This window comes from Hemitrygon akajei, chromosome 1 (genome assembly GCF_048418815.1).
Source record: "Hemitrygon akajei chromosome 1, sHemAka1.3, whole genome shotgun sequence".
NCBI classification, from domain to species: Eukaryota; Metazoa; Chordata; class Chondrichthyes; order Myliobatiformes; family Dasyatidae; genus Hemitrygon; species Hemitrygon akajei.
In genome coordinates this window covers 4,728,036-4,754,594 of record NC_133124.1, presented here as the reverse complement: position 1 = coordinate 4,754,594, position 26,559 = coordinate 4,728,036, and the positions used below count along the sequence as shown (strand labels likewise).

The window sequence follows — 26,559 nt, the reverse complement described above, 5'->3', positions numbered from 1 at the left end:
TCTCACAGAGAAAGAGTGTTATTTACGACTGAGTACACTCACCTTGTTCACAGAACTCTCCGCGGTAGCCTGGCAGACACTTACAGACACCGTGAACAGCATCACAAGTCCCATTATTTCTGCAGTGACATTCTTGCCTACAGCCATCCCCATAGAAGCCAAGGTGACACACTGTTCAAAAGAAATGAGAAAAGGTGATGATATCTTTGACAATGATGAGAGGCATGATAATATAACGATTAGCCCAATCTTTTACAGCACTAACAAACAGGGTTCCGTTCCCCCATTCTCAGTAATGAGTTTGTATGTTCTCCATGTGACCATGTGGGTTTCCTCCAGGTATTCCAGTTCATTCCCACCCCCACCCCCACATTCCAAAGACACAAGGGTTAGGGGGTTAGGGTAAGTGTGGGCATGCTCCATTGCTGCCAGAAGCAACACACACTCTCACTCAACTGAACACCACTCCACTCCCTTTGCAATTTTTGCTCATTTCTTTCTCAATTCCTGCTAAAACATTGTTTGCATTTACATCATTATTATATTGTAATTTGTCCTTTATTGTGCCTATTGTCTTGTTTATTAATTATTGTACTGTCTTGCACTGTTTTGTGCACTTTATGTAGTCCCGTGTAGGTCTGAAGTCTAATGTAGTTTTGTGTTTTTTCAGGTAGTCTAGTGTAGTTTTGTGTTGTTTCATGTAGCACCAGGGTCCTGGAGGAACGTTGTTTCATTTTTACTGTGTACGGTACCAGCAGTTTATGGTCAAAATGACAATAAAAGTGACTTGACTTGGCATGGCAACAACTGCAGGCTGCACCCAGCATATCTTTTGACTCTTGTTTGTTGTCACCATATGTTTTTAATGTTTCCACATCATCACCAATATGTGATGTGTCGTATGACCCTCTGAGTGAAGAGGTTTCCCCTCATATTCCCTCAAACTTTTCACCTTTTACCTTTAACCAAAGACCTTTCATTGTGGTCCCACCCAATCTCAGTGGAAAAAGCCTACTTGCATTTACTCTAAATATGCCTGTCAGAATTTTGTATACTGCTATCAAATCTCCCCTCAAACTTCTATGTTCTAAGGAATAAAATCTTAACCTATTCAATCTTTCCTTATAACTCAGGTCCTCTAGACCCAGCAACATCCTTGTAAATTTTCTCTGTACTCTTTCAACCTTACTTACATTTTTCCTGTAGGTGTCCAAAACTGCACACAATACTCAAAATTAGGCTTCACCAATGCCTTATACAACTTCAACATAACACCCCATCTCTTGCACTCAGTACTTTGATTTATGAAGGTGATGTGTCAAAAGCTTAATGACCTTATCTACATGTGACACCACTTTCAATGGATTGTGGATCTGTATATCCAGATCCTTCTGTCTTATCACACTACTGTTCACTGTTCCATCTGTCAGTTTTCAAAGTTTTCCAGCTGGTTCAGATCCTGCTGCAAGCTCTTCATGTCTCTACTCCCCTAATCTTGGTGTCATCCACAAACTTGCTGATCCAGTTAACCACATTATCATCCAGATCATTAGTCTAAATGACAAACAGACTCAGCACCAATCCCTGCAGCACACCACTAGTCACACGTCTCTAGTCAGAGAGGCAACCATCTACAAAGCCAATGTCTAATCCAATTTACTACCTCATCTTCAATGTCAAGTGACTGAACATTCCTGACCAACCTCCCATGCAGGACCTTTTCAAAGGCCTTGCTGAAGTCCATGTAGACAACATCCACTGCCTTGCCTTTATCAACCTTCCTCAAAAAATTCATAAGTTTGGTTAGACGCAACCTACCAGGCACAAGGCCATACTAACTCTCCCTAATGAGTCCCTGTCTACCCAAATACTTATATATCTGGTCCTTTAGAATACTTTCCCACTACTGATTAGGAAAAATCAAAATAAAGGTCAGCACAACATTGTGGGCCGAAGGGCCTGCACAGTGCTGTAATATTCTATGTTCAAACTTAAATATGAAACCATGTTCCATATGTGAAAGCATCTGTAGGGAGAGGAAAAAGAACCTCACATTTCAATAAAAACTCTTTCAGAACATTAAAATGTTATATGTTTTTTTATCTCTGTAGATACTCAAATCAAGTCACTTTTTATTGTCATTTCGACCATAGCTGCTGGTACAGTACATAGTAAAAATGAGACAACGCTTTTCAGGACCATGGTGTTAGATGAAACAGTGCAAAAACTAGACTGAACTATGTAAAAAAAAACACAACACAAAAAAAAACTACACTAGACTGCAGACCTACCCAGGACTGCATAAAGTGCACAAAACATTTATTTATTACAATAAACAAGACAATAGGGCAGTAAGTTGTGTCAGTCCAGGCCTTGGGTATTGAGGAGTCTGATAGCTTGGGGGAAGAAACTGTTACAGCCTGACCTATTGAGTATTTTTAACATTTTCTGTTTACAATTTTTCATTTCCGGCATAACACAAAGGAGAAGAATTAGGCCATTCAGCCTGCCGGATATCTCCACTATTCCATCATGGCTGACTTATTATCCCTCTTAACCCCATTTTCCTTTGCCTTCTTCCTGTCACTTTTGATGCCCTGAGTAATCAAGAACCCATCAACCTCCACTTTAAATATATCCAATGACTTGGAACCACAGGAATGAATTCCATAGATTCACCACTCTCTGGATAAAGAAATTCCTTGTCATCTCTGTTCCAAATGGACGTCCTTCTGTTCTGAGGCTGTGCCCTCTGGTTGTGAACCCCCCCCCCCCCCCCACTACAGGAAACGTCTACTGCATTGCCTTTGGATCGCATTAACTCGTTGTACTGCCCCGTTCTGTTCCAAGTTTTACTGAAGGTCCGTCTCGATTTTGACACTCTTTCCTCACCAACCATCGCTCACTTCTGGGTATATGTGTTATACTGGGTATACTTAAGGCAGAGTTTGATCAGTCTGGGTACGAAGGGATACGGGAAGAAGGCAGGAGATTGAAAGGAGTCAGGAAGGCTAAAAGAAGGCATGAAATTGCTCTAGCAGACAAAGTGAAGGAGAATCCCAAGGGATTCTACAGATAGGTTAAGAACAACAGAATCAGAATCAGGTATATTATCACTGACGCATTGTGAAATTTGTTAACTTAGCAGCAGCAGTTCAATGCAATACATAATACAGAAAGAAAATCAATTAAAATTATATATGTAAATTGAATAGATTAAAAATAGTGGAAAAACAGAAATAATGTATTTTAAAAGAGTGAGATGGTGTTCTTGGGTTCACTGGCCAATTAGGAATGATATGGCAGAGGGGAAGAAGCTATTCCTGAATCTGGAGCGAGAGACAGCGAGAGAGAGCCTTCATACTTCTGTACCTCCTACCTGATGATAGGGGTGTGGAGGGCTATGGTCCCGGTGCACGTTGATGGGAGTAGGCAGCTTACATGGTTTTGACGTGGATGAGATGTCTGAAGGGCCTATTTCTGTGTTGTACTTTTCTTTGTGTTGGTGTTGAGAGGGAATTGCATCAGCCATGGTGAAATGGTGAAGCAGACTCGATGAGCTAAATGATCTAATTCTGCTCCTGTGTCCTATGGTATTGATGTAGGAATATTCCATTTTAAGGTAATCATAAAATATAATGACAAGTCATTAGCGACGGACCAGTCGATTTGGGGGGAGGAGGGGAGAGAGAGCGAGAGAGATTCACATAGGTCAGGAGAAGAGTTTAAAAACTGAGCGTTTCATGGGGCTTGACGGATCAGTGGGAGACCAATTGATTCAAACAGAGAGAGCTTTGCACAGGTTGGGGAGAAGAATTTTAAGTAGCAGCGTTTTGCAGGGTTCGGCGCATTAGCAGCAGAACAACTGATTCGCGATTCATTAGGAGCTGCAAAATAAAAGTAAAGCAGGGTCAAAGCAGAGCGGCCATTGTGTAAGTGACCAGTGCACGAGAGCGAACTTGAGGCTTTGGCGAGGAGACACAGGTAAATAGCAGGTAAGTTTTAATGAATAAAAAGTCACTAAGTTATAGCTATTTGAAGTAGGGACGATGCAGGATCAGGTGATGTGCTGTAGCTACGTCATGTGGGAGCTGGTGGACCCCATTGTGGGTCCTGGTGACCACATCTGCAGCGAGTGTTGGCTGCTGGAGGAACTCAGACTCAAACACTGCAGCACATCAGGGAGGGGGAGAGTTACCTGGATTCTCTGTTTCAGGACGTAGTCACCCCATTAGATCAGCTGCCTCAGATTCGGTCAGGGACAGGAGGGTGTGGCTGCGAGTGAGGCGGGTAGTGGGATCCAAGAGACAGTGCTGGAGGAGCCTCAGCTTGTCTGAGATTCTTGCTCCGTCTGTGGGTGAGAGTGGGGGCTGTAGGAAGGATGAGCAACCTAACTGGGGCACTGTGGTTCAGGGAGCCAATCGAGAGGCATCCTGAAGGCTGCGCTGCTGCCTGGTGCCCGGGTTCGGGACATCTTATCTGACCTGCAGAGGGATCTGCAGTGGGAGGGGAAAGATCCAACTGTCGTGATCCATGTGGGTATCAAAGACACAGGTAGTACGAGGAAAGAGGTTCTGCTGAGGAAATTTGATTTAGGGGCTAAATTAAAAAGCAGAACCAAAAGGGTAGTTATCTCTGGATTACTACCCGAGCCATGTGCAAATTGGCACAGGGTCATGAAGATTAGGGAGTTAAATGCGTGGCTCAAGGATTGGTGGAGAAGTGGGTTTTAATTCATGGAAATTGGCATCGGTATTGAGGAAGGAGGGACCTGTACCAATGGGACAGGCTCCACCTGAATCGTGATGTGACCTGGATCCAAGTGAATCACGTAACTGGGGTTGTGGATAGGGCTTTAAACTAAATTATAGAGGGGTGGGTTCAACATATTGGAGAAGTATGGATGTAGTGTGGATAAAGATAAAGCAAAAGATAAAAAAGTGAAGAAAGAAAAAAGAGAAAGAGAAAAGCAAGAGTGGAGTGAAGAAAAGTCAGTGCAAAAGAGTAAAAGATTACAAGATTTTAAAAGCATGATGAGTGTAAGGGTACTTTATTTGAATGCCTGTAGCATTCGCAACAAGGTCAGTGAACTTGTGGCTCAAATCAGTACAAAGAGGTTTGATTTAGTGGCCATTACAGAGACGTGATTGCAGAGTGGAGGGGATTGGGAATTAAATATCCAAGGATATCAGGTAATATGGAAGGACAGGCAGGAAGGTAAGGGAGGTGGGCTAGTACTCCTGATTAGGATGAGATCAGGGTGATAGTGAGAGACGATACAAGATCTAAGGAGCAGAATGCTGAATCCATCTGGGTAGAGATTAGGAATAGTAAAGGGGGAAAAAAAATCACTGGTGGGAGTTGATGCACAGATAACTACAGGCCAGTTAGTTTAACATGTGTAGTTGGGAAAATGCTATCATTATATGTCATTAAAAAAGAAATAGTGAGGCATCTGGAAAAAAAATGGAGTTATCAGGCAGATGCAGTATGGATTCAGCAAAGCTGCAGCAAGCTGTTGTGCAGAGGGACTTGGGAGTGTTTGTGCATGAATCACGAAAGGTTGGTTTGTAGGTGCAGCAGGCTGTCAAGAAGGCAAATGGAATGTTGGCCTTCACTGCCAGAGGGACTGAAGTTAAGAGCAGGGAGGTTATGCTGCGACTATACAGGGTACTGGTGAGGCCACACTTGGAGTACTGTGTGCAGTTCTGGTCTCCTTATTTGAGGAAGGATATACTGGCTTTGGAGGCGGTACAGAGGAGGTTCACCAGGTTGATTCCAGAGATGAGGGGGTTTAGACTAAGAGTCACCTGGGACCATACCCACTGGAATTCAGAAGAATGAGAGGAGATCTTATAGAAATGTATAAAATTATGAAAGGGATAGATAAGATAGAGGCAAGAAAGTTGTTTCCATTGGTAGGTGAGAATCGTGGGAGTAGATTTAGGACGAAGATGAGGAGGAACTGCTTTTCCCCAGAGTGGTGATTCTGTGGAGTTCTTTGCCCAGTGAAGCAGTGGAGGCTACCTCAGTAAATATATTTTAAGACAAAGTTGGATAGATTTTAGCATAGTAGTGGAATTGAGGGCTATGGGGAAAAGGCAGGTAGGTGGAAACGAGCCCGTGGCCAGATCAGCCATGATCTTATTGAATGGCAGAGCAGGCTCGATGGGCCAGATGGCCGACTTCTGCTCCAATTTCTTATATTCTTATACCATCTCAGAGTACAATTCTGCAAAGCCGCTAACACAGTTTGAAAAACATATTAAACTGAAATCTGAAATTATTTTTCTCCGAATTCATCTAAGTCAGCTTCTAAATTAAGCCACCCACTGAAAAAGGATTTGAAAGAAAGCCACCTATAAGGAAAGAAATGAAGACAGAACAGAGAACAGTTCTGGCCTTTCAGCCCATGATGTTGCTCTGACCTTTTCACCAACTCTAAGATCAACCTAACCTTCATAACCCTCCATTTTACTAACATCTGTGTACCTAAGAGTTTCTTAGATATCGCTAATGTATACGCTTTTTCTGTAACCTGTGACAAGGCGTTCCACAAACTCACCAATCTCTACGTAAAAAACTTAACTCTGATATCCTGCTATACTTTCATTGAATCGCCTCAACATTATGTCCCCTCATATTATCCATTTCTGTCCTGAGGAAAAGTCTCTGGCCATCCAATCTACCTATGCCTCTTATCATTCTGTACACCTCAATCAAGTCACTTTTCATCGTCCTTCACTTCAAAGAGTCCTAGCTCAATCAACCTTTCCTCAATAGACATGCTCTCTAATCAAGGCAGCACCCTGGTCAATCTATAATGAGGCAACCAGAACAGGACAGAATGCGCCAAGTGAGGTCTAACCAGGGTTTTATAGAGCTGCAACATTACCTTGTGACCTATGAAGTTGAAGACAAAGGAAATGAGTGTTTACAGACAGACTTACCATCTGTGCAGTTGGGTCCCATCCATCCAGCATCACAGAGACACCCACCTGCAAGATAAACAGCTAGATTAATTAGTGTTAGGCCAAAGTAAAACCGTTTAACATCTCAAATCAAAATCACAAAGGTATAATGCGTCATTCTATTACACAAGGGATTCCGCAAATGCTGGAAATCCAGAGCAACACAAAATGCTGGAGGAACTCAGCAGGTCAGGCAGCGTCTATGGATGCTGTTGACGTTTTGGGCCGAGAGCCTTTATCAGAGCTGGAAAGGAAGTGGGAAGTATCCATCATGTATTTTATTCATATTTGGTTAAGTAAGGAAAACGTATTGATCTAAAATTGATCAATAGAAATGATGTTCAACCCATAAAAGTGAGAAATTATGTACTTTGAAAGGTCCAATTTGAAAGCAAAAGTATAATTAATGGCAGGATTCTTGGCAGTGTGAAGGAATAGAGGGACCTTGGGGTCTTAGAGGGATCTAGGAAGGATGTGGAGGCTTTAGAGGGTGCAGAGGAGATTTACCAGCATGTTGTCTGGATCAGACAGCATGCCTCAAGAGGAAAGGTTGAGCTTTTCTCTTTGGAGCGGTGACCTGATAGAGACGCACAAGATGATAACGAAGCAGAGGTAGCACAAGGAGCAAAATTAAAAGAATCAATTAACAAGCTTTTTCCAATGTAATTGAGGGATCAAAGAAGAAAGAGGGAAAATGCAGATTCATTTAAACTCCTTTGAATACAAATACAGAATGGGGAGAGGACAATTGTTCTTGAATTTGTTAAATGGACTTATCACATGTTGATGATCTCTGGACTGATTTTTTGTGGAAATTGAATGAGGAAGAATGCAAAGTTGTTTTCAGACACAGAGAGCCACTGAAGTTAAGAATTGACATTCTGTCATTAATATTCCCATCGTGTAGTTGTTAGTCACAACCTTTGTGTGAAATACAACCCCTCAATGGTGTTCTGGTTACACAGACCATAGAACACAACAGCACAGTACAGGCACTTCAGCCCACAATGTTGTGCCAATCTTTAAAGGTAGTCTGAGATCAATCTAACCCTTCTCTCTCACATAACCCTCCATTTTCCTATCACCCACATGCCTATCTATGTGCCCCTAATGTACCTGCCTCTACCAGTGGCCTGGCAATGCATTCCATGCATCCACCACTCTGTGTCAAGTTTTATCTCTGACATCCTTCCTCCAATCACCTTAAAATTAGACTCCTTAATATTTGCCATTTCCGCACTGCGAAGTATCTACCTCTCCACTCGATCTCTGCCTCTTATCATCTTGTACACCTCTATAAGTCGCCTCTTGTATCTACCTCGGTTACTGAGGGACCAATGACTAAACCAGAAACCTTAAATGCTGAGAGCAACATTCAAATTGCAAATATTAATCTCTATAATATAGTTGGTGCAGAAATTTAATCTCTAGTTGCCAATTATTAACATCAGAATATTTAGCTGAACAAAATACAGTCCATTCTGCTTAATTGGGCCATTACTTAATTGGGCAACCACTTATTTAGGGTAAACCTCTTAAAGAACAAAAACTAATCGAGAAAATAGCAGGGATTTCCTTTGTTTATTTGGGACACTATGTCACTTATTTGGAACAGGATTATTTGGAACAGGAGACTGTTGCTGAACGGATTCTACCAAGCATCAGTCACATGTGACACTACAGCATGCTTAGAGGGAACAGTTTTTAAAATAGGTCAGTTGCACATGTTTATATTCAAAAAAAGTCATTTTTTTCCACTAATATTTGGAGAGAAATAAGCAACAAGACAATTAAGGCACAGGAGCAGAATTAGGCCACATGGCCCATCTAGTCTGCTCCGCCATTCCATCATAACTGATCCTTTCCTCCCCCTCCTCAGCCCCACTCCCCAGCCTTCTCACTGCAATCTTAGAACCTATCAAGCTCTGCTTTAAATACACCCAATGAGCTGGCCTCCACAGCTGCCTGTGGCAATAAATTTTCCACAAATTCAGAACTACCTTACTGTCTTTGCTCACCATGGTTTCAAGCATTCAGGTGTGGGGACGCCAGAAATGGCCAAAAGTGAATAGAACATAGAATAGTACAGCACATTACAGGCCCTTCGGCCCACAATGTTGTGCCAACCCTCAAACCCTGCCTCCCATATAACCCCCCCACCTTAAATTCCTCCATATACCTGTCTAGTAGTCTCTTAAACTTCACTCGTGTGTCTGCCTCCACCACTGACTCAGGCAGTGCATTCCACGCACCAACCACTCTCTGAGTGAAAAACCTTCCTCTAATATCCCCCTTGAACTTCCCTCCCCTTACCTTAAAGCCATGTCCTCTTGTACTGAGCAGTGGTGCCCTGGGGAAGAGGCACTGGCTGTCCACTCTGTCTATTCCTCTTAATATCTTGTACACCTCTATCATGTCTCCTTTCATCCTCCTTTTCTCCAAAGAGTAAAGCCCTAGCTCCCTGAATATGAAATAATTTCACTACTTCAGCAAGTTAGAACCTACAAAGAATTTTAAAGTACTGATAATCATCTTGACTGTTTCAATGAAAATGAAGATTTGGAGGATGCAATTGTCAAAAGCATTGTATGAAAGTAGTACGTTAACTACACTAGGTGTCTGCATTGATTTTGTTCATTTACAGTCAATTAAAGAACACAGCAGTGTACACTGGATGAATCCCTCTGAAGATAACTATTAGGAATTAATACAGTTTTATAGTTCTGTAGTAGTATTGATGTTCTAATTTATTCTGTATTTCATTTAAATACATAATTTTTTACTCAGTTAAAATAGTAGTTTGTCTTTTTTACACCTTTTTACTATTTCCATGAAACTTCAGCTAATTGGGACAGTTGCTTAATTGGGCCAAAATGTACCGGTCCCGATGTGTCCCAACTAACTGTATAATGGTTGTTTTTCATTTTGCTAAATGAAATGGTTGATACTTACCCTCAGAGCAGATTCCATGGACGGTACAGTTTAAAGGTCCACAGTTCAGTACGTCACACGATGGTCCAGACCAAAAGCCAGTGCAGTAACAAACTCCAAGTAAACAGTCTCCATGCCCACTGCAGTCTGGGGGTACACACTCAGGTTCATGTACACATAGGACCGTGGAAACAGAGCGAGGACAGCGCCACATGGGATCAGATTTACTGTTAAAGGAAAGATTTCTGACTTCAGAAAGTTGACATGACACAGCATTTTGGTTTCAGTTTAATATTCATGGACCAGTTCAGTTAACTCACTAAAGGACTGGCAGTCTTCAATGTTGAACCACAAGATTTCACATCACAAACTGAATGGGATATTGTTATTACACAAGTACATACTGAGGCCTTATAAGGCACTGGTCAGGCTGCATATGGAGTATTCTGAGCGGTTTTGGGCCTCTTAATGAAGAAAGGATGTGCTGGCATTGGAAAGATTCTGGCAATGAGGAGAGTTTGACAACTCTGGGCCTGTACTCACTGGAGTTTAAAAGAATGAGGGGGAAATCTCATTGAAACCTATCAAATATTGAAAGTGGGTGGGGAGAGGATGTTTCCTATACTGGTAGAGTGTAAAACCAGAAGGCACAACCTCAGAACAGAGGGATGTCCATTTAGAACAGAAATGTGGAGGAATTTCTCAAGCAGAGGGTGAATCTATGGATTTCATTGCCACAGGTGGCTGTGCAGGACAAGTCATTGGGTATTTTTAAAGTGGTGGAGGATAGGGTCTTCATTAGTCAGGGTGTCAATAATTACAGGGAGAAGGCAGGAGAATGGGGTTGGGAGGGATAATAAATCAGACATGACTCAATGAACTGAATGGCCTAATTCTGCCCCTCAGTCTTAAACACAAGTGTAAAAATCCCTTTCAAAATGCAGAGAGATTCCTGTTAGGAAACATTGTGATCAGCTTAGCTGAATTAACCATTAGATTTGTATCTTAATGTTTTTAATAGCTTCCAAAGATTTCCACATGTGGGCTTCAAATGGAAATCCGGGTGAATTTTAAAACTCAAACTGAAAAGTAGGACTATAATATATAACAGAGCACTGGCCAAAATATCAACTGAACTGAGGCCTTTATAGGGCCTCCTTTGTATGTGGATCCCTGATTCAGAGTTCAAGGCAAGTCAGGTGAGGTTTATTGTCATTTAATGTATATTGTCATGTATTTCACGTATATAATGTATACAGAAACAAAACATTTCTCCGAACCAGGGTGCAAGGTGCAGTAGTACACACATCACACGATAACTTACGAAGGCAAGGACCTCTACAGATGAATTACACATATATAAGAAACTAAAATACTTTATTAAATATTGTAAGGTAAGGAACAGGTTAATTAGTGACACTTCAAATATGATCCAGCCTGGAGTTCAGAAACCGAACAGCCTGGCGGAAGAAACTGTTTCCCATCCTGACCGTTCCTGTTTTTATACATCAGAGTCTCGTGCCTGACGGTCAAAAGTCAATGAGGATACTGGATGGACGGGTGGGATCCTTGATCATACTAGGGGCCCTGCGTACGCAGCGCTCCTGACAAGCGTCCCCAATGGACCGTAGGGAGACCCCTATGGAGTGCTCGGTGGAGGGGGAGAGGTCGTCGCTTTGCTGCTGCTTGTGTGTGGGAGGGGGCTTTGAGATTCTAACGTTTAACTGTTACACATTCTTTGGGGCACTCCTCTGTTTTTGTGGATGTTTGCAAAGAAAAGTAATTTCAGGATGTACATTGTATACATTTCTCTGACATTAAATGTACCGATTGAACCTATTGATGATCCTCTCACCTGTTCTTACAGTCTGTTGTGGGGACACTGAGGTGATAATAAGGGACCCTGATGTGAATTCCCAGGAACTTTGTGCACTTCACACTTTCTATAGAGGAGCCATGTATTTGTAGAGGGGGATGGTTTGTCTGCACCTTCCTGAAGTCCACAATAATTTCCTTATTCTTCTCCTCATTCAGGCTTAGGTTGTTCTTCTGACAACTATTCACCAGCCGCTCCACTTTCTCTCTACACTCCGTCTCATCATCGTTCTTGATAAGGCCAACCACTGTTGCATCATCCACAAACTTGATGACAGAGTTTGAGCTGGATCCTGCGACACAGTCATGCGTTAGCAGTGTGAACAGCAGTGGGCTGAGCACACAGCCTGGGGGGGGGGGGGGGGCGCTAGTGCCCAGCGTAATGGGACGAGAGACAATACTACCCTCCTAGACTGACTGTGGCCTCACTGTTAATAAGTCAGGTATCCAGATGCAGAGGGAGACGTTGAGACCCAGCGAGGACAGTTACCCCACCAGTTTCTGGGGTATGATGGTGTCGAATGCTGAACTGAAGTCTATAAACAGCAGTCTGGCATACGAGAGCCCATTTTCCAGGTGGGGCAAGACAGAGTGAAGGGCAGAGGCTACTGCATTCAGCGCATCAATTTGAGCGATAAGTGGACTCAAAAAGGGTCCAGTGTAGCCAAGAGAAAGGCATTAACGTACTCCATGACCAGCCTCTCAAAGCATTTCATAACGGTCAATGCTAATGCCACGACATGGACTAGAAGGGCTGAGATTGGCCTGTTTCCGTGCTGTAATTGTTATTTATGGACGTTAGTCATTTAGGCAGGTTACTGTTGCTTTCTTTGGCACTTGAAAACCACAAGACCATAAGATATAGGAGCAGAATTAGGTCATTTGGACCATCGAGTCTGCTCCGCTATTTCATCATGGCTGATCCAATTTTCCTCTCAACCACAAGCTCCTGCCTTCTCCCCGTATCCCTTTATGTCCTGACCAATCAAGAATCTATCAACTACTGCCTTAAGTATACATAGACTTGACAAAGAATTCCACAGATTCACAATGCTCCGGCTAAAGGAGCATTCTCCTCATCTCCATTCTAAAAAGATACCCCTCTATTATGAGGCTGTATCCTCTGGTCTTAGACTCTCCCAACATAGGAAACATCCTCTCCACATCCAACTATCACCATATGATAGGTTTCAATTAGGTCACTCCTTATTCTTGTGAATTCTAGTGAATACAGGCCCAGAGCCATCGAACACTCTTCATATGAAGAATCATTCAATCCTGGAATCATTTTCAAGAACCTCCTTCGAACCCTCCCCAGTTACAGCACATCCTTTGTAAGATAATGGGCCCAAACCTGCTCACAATAGTCCAAGTGAAGTGTACTTCTATATTCTAGTCCTCTTGAAATGAATGCTAATATTGCATTTGCTTTCCTCACCACAGACTCAACCTGCAAATTAACCTTTAGGAAACCTGCACAAGGATTCCCAAGTCCCTTTGCACCTCCATTTTTTGTATGTTCTCTCCACTTAGAAAATAATCAACCCTTTCACTTATTCTTCCAAAGTGCATGGCCATTCACTTCCCGACACTGTATTCCATTTGTCATCATTGTCCATTCTCCTAATCTGTCTAAGTCCTTTTATAGCCTCTCTACTTCCTCAAAACTACCTGCCTCTCCATCTTTTTAAGGATGTGACTAAACACATTGATGAAGGTAGAGCTGAAGATGTAGTGTACATGGATTTCAGCAAGGCATTTGATAAGGTACCCCATGCAAGGCTTATTGAGAAAGTAAGGAGGCATGGGATCCAAGGGGACATTGCTTTGTGGATCCAGAACTGGCTTGCCCACAGAAGGCAAAGAGTAGTTGTAGACAGGTCATATTCTGCATGGAAGTCAGTCACTGGTGGTGTGACTCAGGGATCTGTTCTGGGACCCTTACTCTTCGTGATTTTTATAAATGACCTGGATGAGGAAGTGGAGGGATGGGTTAGTAAGTTTGCTGATGACACAAAGGTTGGGGGTGTTGTGGATAGTGTGGAGGGCTGTCAGAGGTTACAGCGGGACATTGATAGGATGCAATACTAGGCTGAGAAGTGGCAGATGGAGTTCAACCCAGATAAGTGTGAAGTGGTTCATTTTGGTAGGACAAATATGATGGCAGAATATAGTACAGTATAGTAATATAGACTCTTGACAGTGTGGAGGATCAGAGGGATCTTGGGGTCAGAGTCCATAGGACACTCAAAGCAGCTGCGCAGGTTGACTCTGTGGTTAAGAAGGCATACGGTGTATTGGCCTCCATTAATCGTGGAATTGAATTTAGGAGCTGAGAGGTAATGTTGCAGCTATATAGGATCCTGGTCAGACCCCTACTTGGGAGTTCTGTGCTCAGTTTTGGTCGCCTCACTACAGGAAGGATGTGGAAACCACAGAAAGGGTGCAGAGGAGATTTACAAGGATGTTGCCTGGATTGGGGAGCATGCCTTATGAGAACAGGTTGAGTGAACTCAGCCTTTTCTCCTTGAGGATGAGAGGTGACCTGCAAGAGGTGTATAAGATGATAAGAGGCATTGATTGTGTCAGAGGCTTTTTCCCAGGGCCGAAATGGTTGCCACAAGACACAGGTTTAAGGTACTGGGGAATAGATACAGAAGAGATGTCAGGGGTAAGTTGTTGTTTTTTTTTAAAAAAACACAGAGAGTGGTGAGTGTGTGGAATGGGCTGCTGGCAAAGGTGGTGGAGGCAGATACAATAGGGTCTTTTAAGAGACTTGGATAGGTACATGAAGCTTAGAAAAATAGAGGGCTATGGGTAAGCCTGGTAATTTCTAAGATAGGGACATGTTTGGTACAACTTTGTGGGCCGAAGAGTCTGTAATGTGCTGTAGGTTTTCTATATTTCTATGACAACAATCTTTGCAAATACAAAAAAAGGGGAAGATGGATGGATGGATGGATAAATAAGCAAGCAAGCAATAACTAGTGAGAACGAGTCCTCAGGCAGTTGGATCAGTTCAGTATTGAGGTAAGTTAAGTTATCCAGTCTGGTTCACTAGCTAATTTACAACAACATGTACTTTTCCTTTTAAGTGGACAGTAATTACCATCACGAAGGGTGGTGGGGTATAGTTACGTCTCTACCAAAGGACGTGTAAGGTGCCCCTTCCCTCCGCTGGCCATCAAGTCACCCTTGAGCAAGGGGTAGAACCTGCTTAGTTGCCTCCGGCCCCCCCCCCCCCCACCCAGTCAGGAGTACGAGAAGCCATGGGAGCAGGTGGTGGATGGTCGTAAGAGCAGCTGGTGCATATCACAAGTCCGGGTTATGTTAGCACTGACACCAGGCAGACAATCTCGGAATATTGATAATGGCTGGTGTCACCTATCTTGTAAAGACACTGACCAGGAGGTGGCAATGGCAAACCACTTCTGTAAAAAATTTGCCAGAACATTATGATCATGATTGCCCACGTCATACGACATGGCACGTGACAATGACGATGATGATCACCATCGGAGACATGCTCTCTTCTTGATACTATCATCGAGGAGTAGGTACAGAGCCACATGTACTGATTAATGTGCCACTTCTCCCCCCACCTCGACCCCGCCATCAGCTTTATGGGAGGTACATCAATTCTGCCTTGTTGTCCTCTTTTGCATTATTTATTGATCTTTTTTTTAAAATGCAAACGTCCATGGGGTTCTCCTTATCTGTGATGGTTGGTCTCTGACTGCTGGAGAGTTATCACCCCTGAGTATTTGGAGCTTCTGAGTCTTATACTGTTCCTCATCAGTTGAACCATTGGATCTCCATCCCATTGGCTCAAGGGCACCTTGACCTACCTGGGTCACCTTACTGGTCATTGTACAGGGCTACAACCAACATCGTTCCATGGCTCTGCCTACCCCAGCCTTGTGTATTTGTGTCTTTGCACTCTGACTGGTCCAAACCAGACAGAGTCTAACAAGATTACCGATCTCAGGTCTGGCATTTTACATAACAAGTATCTACTCCTCTCAGAATGGTCTCCGGTTTATTTCTCTGATTAGATTGTCCAAGAGCAAGAATTAGTTCAGAGTCCACAAAAGGAGGGAAACAAAGATAACTGGCTTGTCTGGGGTGCTTCCCTTGTCCTTGATTAGACTGAAGTTTCTTCTGGCCAAAAAGTGAATCCTGGCTATTTTCACAGTTGGCTTTTGTTTTTTGAGAGCTGTTGCAAAAAGCAGCTGCCCTGATTAGCCAGTGGTCCAATTAACTGGAATCCAGAGTCTTCTGGCTCAATAGAATTAATCAGTTTCCAGTTACTATTACAACACACACAAAGTGCTGGAGGAACTCAGCAGGCCAGGCAGCATCTATGGAAATGAATAAACAGAGAACATTTCAAGCTGAGAGTCTTCTTCAGGACTCCAGAATAAAAAGGTTGGAGGGAGAGGAAGGAGGATAGCTAGGTGTTAGGTGAATCCAGGTGGGTAGGAAAGGTAAAGGGCTGGAGAGGAAAGAATCTATTAGGAGAGTAGAGTGGACCAGAGGAGAAAGAGAAGAAAGGAGCCACCAGGAGGTTAAAGGTAGGTGAGGAGAGGGCAGAGTGGGGAATAGAAGAGGGGAAGGGGTAGGGAAAATTTTGTACCAGAAGGAGAAATCAATATTCATGCCATCAGGATGGCATGTACTATTTCTGTTTGAACCTCACGGAAGATCATGAGGAGCATGAAAAATTCATCTTACTCCAATGCAAAAATCAAGTGCAGAAATTTTGTTCAAGTCCAGTTACTGACAACCAAAAGAAGCAACTGTAATAAAAAGTTAAAAGCCTAATCTGCTCATTCACTCTTTTCAAATGCCTCTGAAGTGCCGTCTGTTTAGAATACTGAACCTTTGGCTTTTAGCTGTTAGGTTTAGTCTTGCAAAGTAGTTATGGCTTGATTTCACTTCAGCTGAGGCTCTGACAAGTTGTACTCCAATAAAGATTGTATTGGTTTTGTTGATTGTTTGCATTCTAATCACAGGATGAAAATCCACGTCTGGTGGGGTGCCACAGTAATGTAGTAGTAAGGTAACTCCTTAAAGTGCCAGCGATCAGTGATTGCATACCTGCAGATGCCTCTGTTCTCAGGGCTGTTGGAAATTGATGTTTTTGATCCAAGGTTCTTTGGAAGTCAAGGATGAGGCCTAAAACTTGTTTCTTGTGATTGTTTGTTAAGCATTACAAGGACAAGGAAGAAAAAGGCAGGAAAATGAAGCATGAGGGTGGAAGGGAGAAAGATCTTACTAACAGGGAGTAGAAACAGAGGAAATGAACAAATTAACCTGGTTTGCTCCTCTTGCCCCAGATTACTCCAGACAAATTCTATTGTTGCAATTAACCAAACAGATAGCCCCATTCAAGATTTCACACAAGATAAAGGAGCAGATGTAGGCCATTCGGCCCATCGAGTCTGCTCCACAACTCCACCATCTATTCTCCCATCTAGTTCCAATTTCCGGCTTTTTCCCCATATCCCTTGATACCCTGACTACCTAGATACCTGTCAATCTCCTCCTTAAACATCCTCAATGATCGGGCCTCCACAGCTGCATGTAGCAACGAATTCCATAAATCCACGACCCTCTGGCTAAAAGAATTTCTCCTCATCTCTGTTTTAAATGGGTGCCCTCTAATTCTAAGACTGTGGCCTCTTGTCCTGGACTCACCTACCAAGGGAAATAGCCTTTCCACAACTACTCTGTCCAACCCTTTCAACTTTCGAAATGTTTCTATGAGATCCCCTCTCATTCTTCTATACTCTAATGAATACAGTCCAAGAGCTGACCAACACTCCTCATATGTTAGCCCCTGTAAATCATCCTCGTAAATCTTCTCTGAACTTTCTCCAACATCAGTACATCCCTTCTAAGATAGGGGGCCCCAAAACTGCACACAGTATTCCAAATGAGGTTTCACCAGTGCCCCATAGAGCCTCATCAACACCTCCTTACTCTTATACACTATTCCTCTTGAAATGAATGCCAACATAGCATTCGCTTTCCTTACTGCTGATCCAACCTGGTGGTTAACCTTTAGGGTATCCTGCATGAGGACCCCCAAGTCCCTTTGCACTTCCGATTTTTGAATTTTCTCCCCATCTAAATAATCTGCCCAATTATTTCTTCTTCCAAAATGCACAACCGTACATTTCTCAACTTTGCATCTCATATGTCATTTCTTTGCCCACTCTCCTAAACTGACCAAGTCTCTCTGTAACCTTTCCGTTTCTTCAACACTTCCTGCTCCTCCACCTGTCTTGGTGTCATCCACAAACTTAGCCACAAAACCATTTAATCCACAATCTAAATCATCGATATACCGTGTACAAAGCAGTTGAGTGTTTAATTCCTGCCTCTGCCAGTAATGAGTTCTCTCCGAAACCACATGGGTCCCACGTTCCAAAGCCAGTCTGTTCAGGAGTTTGTAAGTTACAGGCATGCTATATTGGCGTTGGAAGCATGGCGACTCAAGCACGTCCTCGGACTGTGGTTGTTGACACAATGATGTATTTCAAGATTTAAGATTGTTTTGTCATTTCCAGTACATAAGTGTAAAGGAATACGAAATAATTGTTATTCTGGATCTGATGCAGCACAAAAAAACCCACAATATGATAAAGAACATAATAATAATGCAATAAACATAAATACAAAAGATAGCTCGTATGCATAGACCGACTGTCTCAGAGTTCAAAGTAAATTTATTTTCAAACCACATAGGCAGTATGTCACCACGTGATTCATTTTCTTCGGGGCTTAAATTCAAGACACACAATAAGATTAATGAAAGACCACCGCCAACAGGACAGACAAACAACTAAAGTGCAAAAGTCAACAAACTGTGTAAATACAAAAGAAAAAAGAAATAATTAATAAATTCTGACCACTAGTTACTGCACCCAACCAGAAAAGGCCCCTTTTATTCCCACTCGCTACCTTCTTCCTGTCAGCCATTCCCCTATCTGTGCCAGTATCTTTCCTGTAACACATAGGATTTTATCTTGTTAAGCAGCCTCATGTGGCACCTTTTCAAATGCCTTCTGAAAATCCAAGTAACTGACATCCACAGCCTCTCCTTTGTCCACCCTGTTTGTTACTTCCCCAAAGAACTCCAACAGATTTGTGAGGCAAGATTTCCCTTGACATAAACCATGCTGACTTTGACTTATTTTATCATTAGTCTCCAAGTACCCCAAACCTCATCCTTAATAATAGACTCCTTCTTGACCACTGAGTTTAGGCCAAGTGGCCTAAAATTTCCTTTCTTTTGCCTTCCTCCCTTAAAGAGTGGAGTGACATTTGCAATCTTCCAGTCCTCCAGGAGCATGCCAGAATCAAGTGATTCTTGAAAGATCATGACCAATGCATCCATTATCTCTTCAGCAACCTCTCTCAGGACTCTGGGATGCAGTCCATCTGGTCCAGGTGACTTATCCACTTTAAGACCTTTCACTTTGCCTAGCACTTTTTCCTTTGTAATAGCAATGGCTCTCACTCCTGCCTCCTGACACTCATGGACCTCTGACAAACTGCTAGTGTCTTCCGCAGTTAAGACTCCAATGGACTCGGGGGGCACTAACTCTGACGCCTCTCCCCTGGGAGTCCGTGAACACAGACTGTTGGGTGCATGGAATGCCCTGCCAGGGAGTGTTGGTGGAGGCAGGTACATCAGGGACATTAAGAAACTCGATGGGCTAAATGACCTAATTTTGCTCCTATATTTTACGGTCTGTGATAGGGATATGGATAATAGAAAAATAAAGCTGTGTAGGTTTGATCTTGGAGTTGGTTAATGTTGTGAGCTGAAGGATCTGTACTGTCCTGTAATGTTCTATGTACAGATTTGGAGTTTTTCTAGCAATATGAGAAGGCAAGCTGCAAGCAGGAGAAGTGTGCGATCATCCAAACAACGTGGCTTGTTGGTCTCCACCTCTGCCCGAGTAAAGGGGAAGAACATCCAAATCACCATCCATCAGTGTGGTCACCACTGACCTGCCCATGAAATTTATTATTCTGTGTCAGCTGCTTTGCCATCACCCCTGACTGTTATTTTTCAATCAATTCTGGCCAACTCCTCTCTCGTGCCTCTGTAATACCCTTTACTCTACTGTAATACTGATACATCTGACTTTAGCTTCTCCTTCTCAAATTTCAGGATGAATTTGGTCATATCTTTTCCCTAAGGGTTCCATTATCTTAAGCTCTCTAATCAGAATCAGGTTTATTATCACCGGCGTGTGACATGAAATTTGTCAACTTAGCAGCAGCAGTTCAATGCAATACATAATATGGAAGGGAAAAAAGAATAAACAAGTAAATCAATTACAGTATATATATATATTGAATAGATTAAAAACATGCAAAAAGCAGAAATACTATATATTTTAAAAAAAGTTAGGTAGTGTCCAAAGGCTGAATTCTGGTTCATTGCACAACACCCAGTCCAGAATAGCTGATCCCGTACTGGGCTCAACCACAAGCTGCTCTAAAAAGCCATCTCATGGGCATTCTAGAAATTCCGCCTCCTGGAATACAGCACCAGCCTGATTTTCGAAGGTTCAAAGGTTCATTTATTATTAAAGAATACAACTCTGAAATTCTTCTTCTCCGGGTAACCATGGAAACAAGAACGAGAAGGAAAGAAAGGCAGCGTGGTCATCAGCCTCCAAATCCCCCTCCCCGCACAGAAACAAAAATGGAAAGGCACATCAACCCCCAAATACAAGCCCCCACCCCCCTTCCCCCACACACAAAAAAGAAAGATTGGGTGAAAAACGCAGAATACAAAAAAACATAGGATTTAAAAAAGTCTATCGTCCAAGTCCACATTTAAAACGCAGAAAACCTGGGCATAGGAGGAGCTGCCAACTTGATGAAAGTCATTTGTGCTATGCTCCCAATTTACCTGCATATTGAACTCCATGAAGATCCTAACATTGCCTTTTTGGCATGCACTTTTATCTCCTATTGTGATTTGTTGGTCACACCCTTACTACTGTTTGGGGGTCTGTGTACAACTCCCATCAGGGAGTTTTTACTCTTGCAGTTTGTTAGCTCCATCCATAATGATTCAACAGCTTCCGCCCCATGTCATTTCTTTTTAATGATTTTATTTCATTTTTGTTTTAAACCAACAGAGCAATACCTTCCCCTCTGCCTTCCTGCCAGTCCTTGCAATGCAACATTTACATTTGGACACTGAGCTCCCAGCTATAATCTTCTTTCGGCCATGATTCAGTGATGCCTACAATGTCATACCTGCCAATTTGCCAACAAGTTCATCGACCTTATTCTGTATATTGCACACATTCAAATTTAACACCTAAAGTCCTGTATTTACCCTTTTTGATTCTGTCTGCTTTTTACATTGCAGCTCATTCTGTTGCCTGTAATTCCGCCCTATCAACAGCCTCTCCTCACTACAGATTACCTTTGTTTGTAAACCAACTACATCATCTTCAGCACTGTTATCCATCTTTCCTACGAATATTCTAGCATTGAAAAGTGTGCAGCTGAGGACACCAAGCCTCTCTTCACTGATTCCTCAAAGAGCTAAAAGCCTCAAGATCTCCACTCTGACTACCCAAGACGACAGCCGCTGCGATGATGGCTGCCGCACTTGACCCTACCTTTCTTTAAGTTGCTCCTGCTAATCAATCCCAAATGTTGATTGGCTGCTGGTCAAAGCTCTTCTTCCCTGCAGTGACCCATTGCTCCTTTTTGTACTAGGGCAGTGGATCTGATTGAAGCCCCCTCCTCTCAAAAATTCCAACATCCAGATTGGCCAGCAGTCAAAGCTTTTTGCAAGAGCAAGGATGCAATCATGAGGCTGTATAAAGCAATGGTGTGAGCAGTTCTGGGTTTAAGAAAAGATGTGCTGACATTGGAGAATGTTCAGAGGAGGTTCACAAGAACGATTCCAGAAATGAAAGGTTTACAATATGATTGACGGCTCTGGGCCTGTACTCGCTGGAATTTCGAAGAATGAGAGGGGGAACTTATTGAAACCAGTCGAATGTTGAAAGGTCTAGATAGCGTGGATGTGAAGACGATGTTTCCTATGGTGGAGGATTCTTGGACCAGAGGGCACAGCCTCAGAATAGAAGTACATCCTTTTAGAACAAAGGTGAAGATGAATTTCTCCAGCCAGAGGGTGGTGAATGTATGGAATTCATTGCCAGAGACGACTGTGGAGGCCAAGCCACTGGGTATATTTAAAGTGGAGATTGATAGGTTCAGTCAAGGTGTGAATGATTATGGGGAGAAAGCAGGAGAATGGGGTTGAGAGGGAAATGGATCAGCCATGATGAAATGGCGGAGCAGACTCAACGGGTTAAATGGCCTAATTCTGCTCCTATATCTTATGGTCTTAAGTTACAATAAAATTGACTATTTGGAGGATACAATCATCAAAAGCATCTGTACTAGGAGTTGGTGCTGATTTTGTTCATCTATAGTTGATCAAAAGAACACCGCAGTGCGCACTGAATGAATTCCTCCGTCGATAAATATTGGGAACTAATATGGCTTTATAGTATTGCAGTGGTATCGATAGTGTTCTAATTTGTTCTGTATTTGATTTAAATACACAGTTTGCTACTCAGTTAAACTGTAATACCTTTTTAACAATTTCCATGGAACTTCAGCTAATTGAGGCAGCCATTCAATGGGCCAAAATGTTCTGGCCCTAACGTGCCCCAATTAACCAGAATCCACTGTATTCCATCCTCCCTCAATGGAGAATGATTTTTGCAAAAACAATAGCAAAGATCAGAATCAAGGCAAATAATTTCAGAATGTCCCAACTCAACATGAAACTAATGAATTATAAAGGTGTACGAAGTATTCCTCCAAAATATCTGCTTCTATAACTTCAATTAGTACTAAACTTGATATTCTTTACATGTACATACCAGTGATCTGATGGATAGCTTGCAAGTGTTCCGTTAAGTACCAGAGTAGCCGATCCGCCTCCATCCAAATTAATGGCGTTAATAACCCCTTGGCTCTTTAAAAACATGGCAACCTCCCATAGATTAAGCCTGCAATACAAATTCGAACTGCAGTTAATTCAAAACAAATCCTTTTCTGACATTGCCTGTCCAATGAGACCAAAGGTTTGTGCTGGTCCAACCATGTGGGTACCACGGCCAAAACAGCTCGACAGCACCTCTGCTTTCTCAGGAGGCTATAGGACACCAACCAGCTGGCTGGAATGTTTGAGGACATAGTCAGCCTCTCACCACTACAGTCAGAGGTTCCCATCTGCTTCAAAAGGGCGACAATTACACTAGTGCCCAAGAGCAGGGTGAGCAGTAATCATCCGGTGGCACTCACATCTACTGGGATGCATCGCTTTGAGAGGTGTGCGATGGCCACAATAAACTCCTGCCTGAGCAAGGACCTGGATCCACTGCAATTTGCCTATCGTCACAACAGGTCTACAGTTGATGTAATCTCACTGGCTCGTCATGCTGCCTCGGATCACCTTGACAACACTCATGTCAGGCTGCTGTTTATTGATTACTGCTCAGTGTTCATCACAATTGTGCCCTTAGTTTTAATCAGGAAGCTCCAAAATCTGGGTCTTTGCAAGCCTACAACACGCACAAAATGCTGGAGGAACGTAGCAGGCCAGGCAGCATCTATGGAAAAAAAGTACAGTCGACATTCCAGCCCAAAATATTGACTGTACCTTTTTCCATAGACGCTGCTGGGCCTGCTGAGTTCCCCCAGCATTTTGTGTGTGTTGCTCAAATTTCCAGCATCTGCAGATTTTCTCGTTTGCCTTTGTAACGTCCCTCTGTAACTGGATCTTTTCATCCCCACCAGGAGACCACAGTTGGTGCAGATGAGGAATAATACCTCCACCTTGCTGACAATCAATACTGGTGCATCTCAAGATGAGTGCTTAGCCCACTGCTCCACCCTCTCTACAACCACGATCGTGTGGCTAAGCACAGCTCAAGCACCAATCTGCAAATTTGCCGATAACACAATTATTGTTAACAGATTTCAGGAGCAAGACTGATCAGCTGGTTGAGTGGTGTCAGAGCATTCAAAGATCAGTAAAACCAAAGAACTGATTGTGGACTTCAGGAACGGGAAGTCGAGGGAACGGAAGTGGAAAAGGTGAGCAGTTTTAAGTTCCTGAGTGTTAACATCTGAGGGTCTATCTATCTACCCTGGGTCCAACATATTGATGCAATTACAAGGCACACACAACAGAGGCTATGTTTCATTAGAAATTTGAGCAGAATTAATATTTCAGCAAAGACACTTGCAAATTTCTACAGATGTACTGTGCAGATCATTTTAATGGGGTGCATCACTGTCTGATATGGAGGGGCCACTGCACAGGATGGGAAAAAGCTGCAGGAAGTTGTAAACTCAGCTAGGTCCCACATCTGCACAAACCTCCCCAGCAGTGAGGACATCTTTAAAAGGCGATGCCTCAAAAAGGCATCATCCATCATTAAGGACCCTCATCACCCAGGACATGCCCTCTTCTCATTGCTACCATCAAGGTGGTGGTACAAGACACACACTCAATATTTCTGGTTCAGCTTCTTCCCCTCCACCTTCAGATTTCTGAACAAACAAAGAATCCACGAACGCTACCTCAATACTTTTTCACTTTTTCTGCACTACTTAGATAATTTTAATTTTATAGACATACACTCATTGTAATTTATAGTTTTTATTACGCACTGCTGCTGCAGAGCCACAAGTTTCATGACGCATTTCACACTCTCCACCGCTGATCCCCGATGAGGACTGGCTAAAAAATGTCGTTAAAGTAAAGAAGACGGAATACGAAAGTAAGCTGGCCAATAATATTTAAAAAATAGCATAAGTTTCATCAGATCCATAAAGTGTAAAAGAGGCAAGAATGGATATCGGACCACTGGAAAACGATGTTGGGGAGGGGTCAATAAATTAGCGGAGAAACCGAATAAATATTTTGCATCGGTCTTCACTGTGGAAGACATGAGCAATACGGTGGAGGTTTCAGTGTCAGGAGGCATGAAGTGCGTGAAGTTACCACAACTAGAGAAAAGTTTCTTGGGAAACTGAAAGTTCTGGAAGTGGTTAAGGCACCGGTATAATTGTTGCCTTTTTGAAGCAAGTGGGAAATTCCACCTGTCGGAGTGAGAGGTTGAAAGTGACGGCTTAAAACCAAGGCCATTTATATTTAACTAAATCAAAGTTATGTTTGACAGTTGTCAAACAAACCCAAGGATCTTTACTTGATGGAAAGTTAAGAGGCTCCCTATCCTCAGGTCAATGAGAACACAAGTTGCCAAGTTTCACACATCGAACATTACAACACAGTAAAAGCCTTCAGCCCATGATGTTGTGTTGGCCTTCTAACCTATTCTAAGATCAATCTAACCTCCTCTCCTACATAGCCTTCTATTTTTCAATCATCCATGTATCAGCCTAAGAACTTTTTTAAATTTTTTATTATTATATAAATGCCCCTAATGAATCTGCCTTTACCACAGCAGGATGTTCCATACACCCACCACTCTCTATTAAATAGCTTACTTCTGACACCCCCCTTGTACTTTCCTAATAGTTATTGATGGGGGAATTTATCCAGACACCATCTATATGTCTCCACTGATTTTATTTACAGTCAAAAGTACACGCAACATACACTGGATGAATTTCCTCCAATAACCATTAGGATCAGTTCTGTCGTGTTGTATTTCATTTAGAGGGATGTCCATTTAGAACAGAGATGAGGAGGTACTTCTTTGGCCACAGAGTGGTGAATCTGTAGAATTCCTTACCACAGGTGGCTGTGCAGGCCAAGTCACTGGGTATATTTAAGACAAGAGTTTGATAGATTCTTGATTAGTCAGGGCATGAAGGGATACAGGGAAAGATCAGGTGCTGTTTTCTCCCGGTAGGGATTAGTTTTTACTTCCAAGAGCTCCTGTCACGTTTTGCCACCCTGCAACCTTATCCTTCAATCTCTTTGAATTATGGAGGACAGCATGTGTATAAATGTCTCTCTCTAGCAGACCTCATCATGATCATCATGACTCCAGTATTTCTACTATTTTAAAATATTTCTTAATTGTACATGTGATTTTTTTTGTGTTCCATCGCTGAGCAGCAGTGAACGACCTGATTGGCCTATCAGAGTTCTCTTTGGGAACTAAATAAAAACACCAAATGCTGGCAGAACTCAGCAGGCCAGACAACATCTATGGGAGGAGATAGTGACAACGTTTCAGGCCGAAACCCTTCATCAGGAGTCCTGAAACTCTTTGGGAACTAGTTGACTTAATCAGCTGGTTATTGCTCACAATTGCACTTACGGTAATTTTAAAAAAAGGCAGGAGATTGGGCTGTGAGGAAAAACAGGCCAGCTGGGCCAAATGGTCTAATTCAGCTCCTAGATCTTATGGTCAAGTTACATAATTTGTTACTCAGTTAAAAATAGTTTGTGCCCCAATTAACTGGAATCCACTGTATATAAAAAATGCTTATTTTTGGTGAACATATTGGTTCTGTAAAGAACAGAGGCTAACAAGTGCACCTTACCCTCTTTCTCCAGTCTGTCCATCAGCATGGAATAGAACAAGCCTTCCATATTCATCATGTCCTACAGCATTTCGTGCAGAGACCACGTTGATAAATTTTTCAAAAGTTCCTGTATAAAATAGAACACTTAGTTAATGGAACATAATTGATTTATTTCAAATTCTACAATAATAACATGCATTAATATAAA

The 26,559-nt window shown here is 42.6% G+C and overlaps 1 protein-coding gene across 1 annotated transcript in view; it reads right to left on the bottom strand.

Moving 5' to 3' along the window:
• nagpa (N-acetylglucosamine-1-phosphodiester alpha-N-acetylglucosaminidase) overlaps window positions 1-26,559 on the bottom strand; it is an 81,863-nt gene that overhangs the window by 37,763 nt on the left and 17,541 nt on the right. Inside the window, exons 4-8 of the mRNA XM_073023943.1 lie at window positions 26,370-26,478; window positions 22,724-22,852; window positions 9,924-10,129; window positions 6,951-6,998; window positions 43-171 (exon numbers count right to left, since the gene is read on the bottom strand). Coding sequence (XP_072880044.1) covers window positions 43-171; window positions 6,951-6,998; window positions 9,924-10,129; window positions 22,724-22,852; window positions 26,370-26,478 — 621 coding nt within the window. The remainder of the gene's footprint in view (window positions 1-42; window positions 172-6,950; window positions 6,999-9,923; window positions 10,130-22,723; window positions 22,853-26,369; window positions 26,479-26,559) is intronic.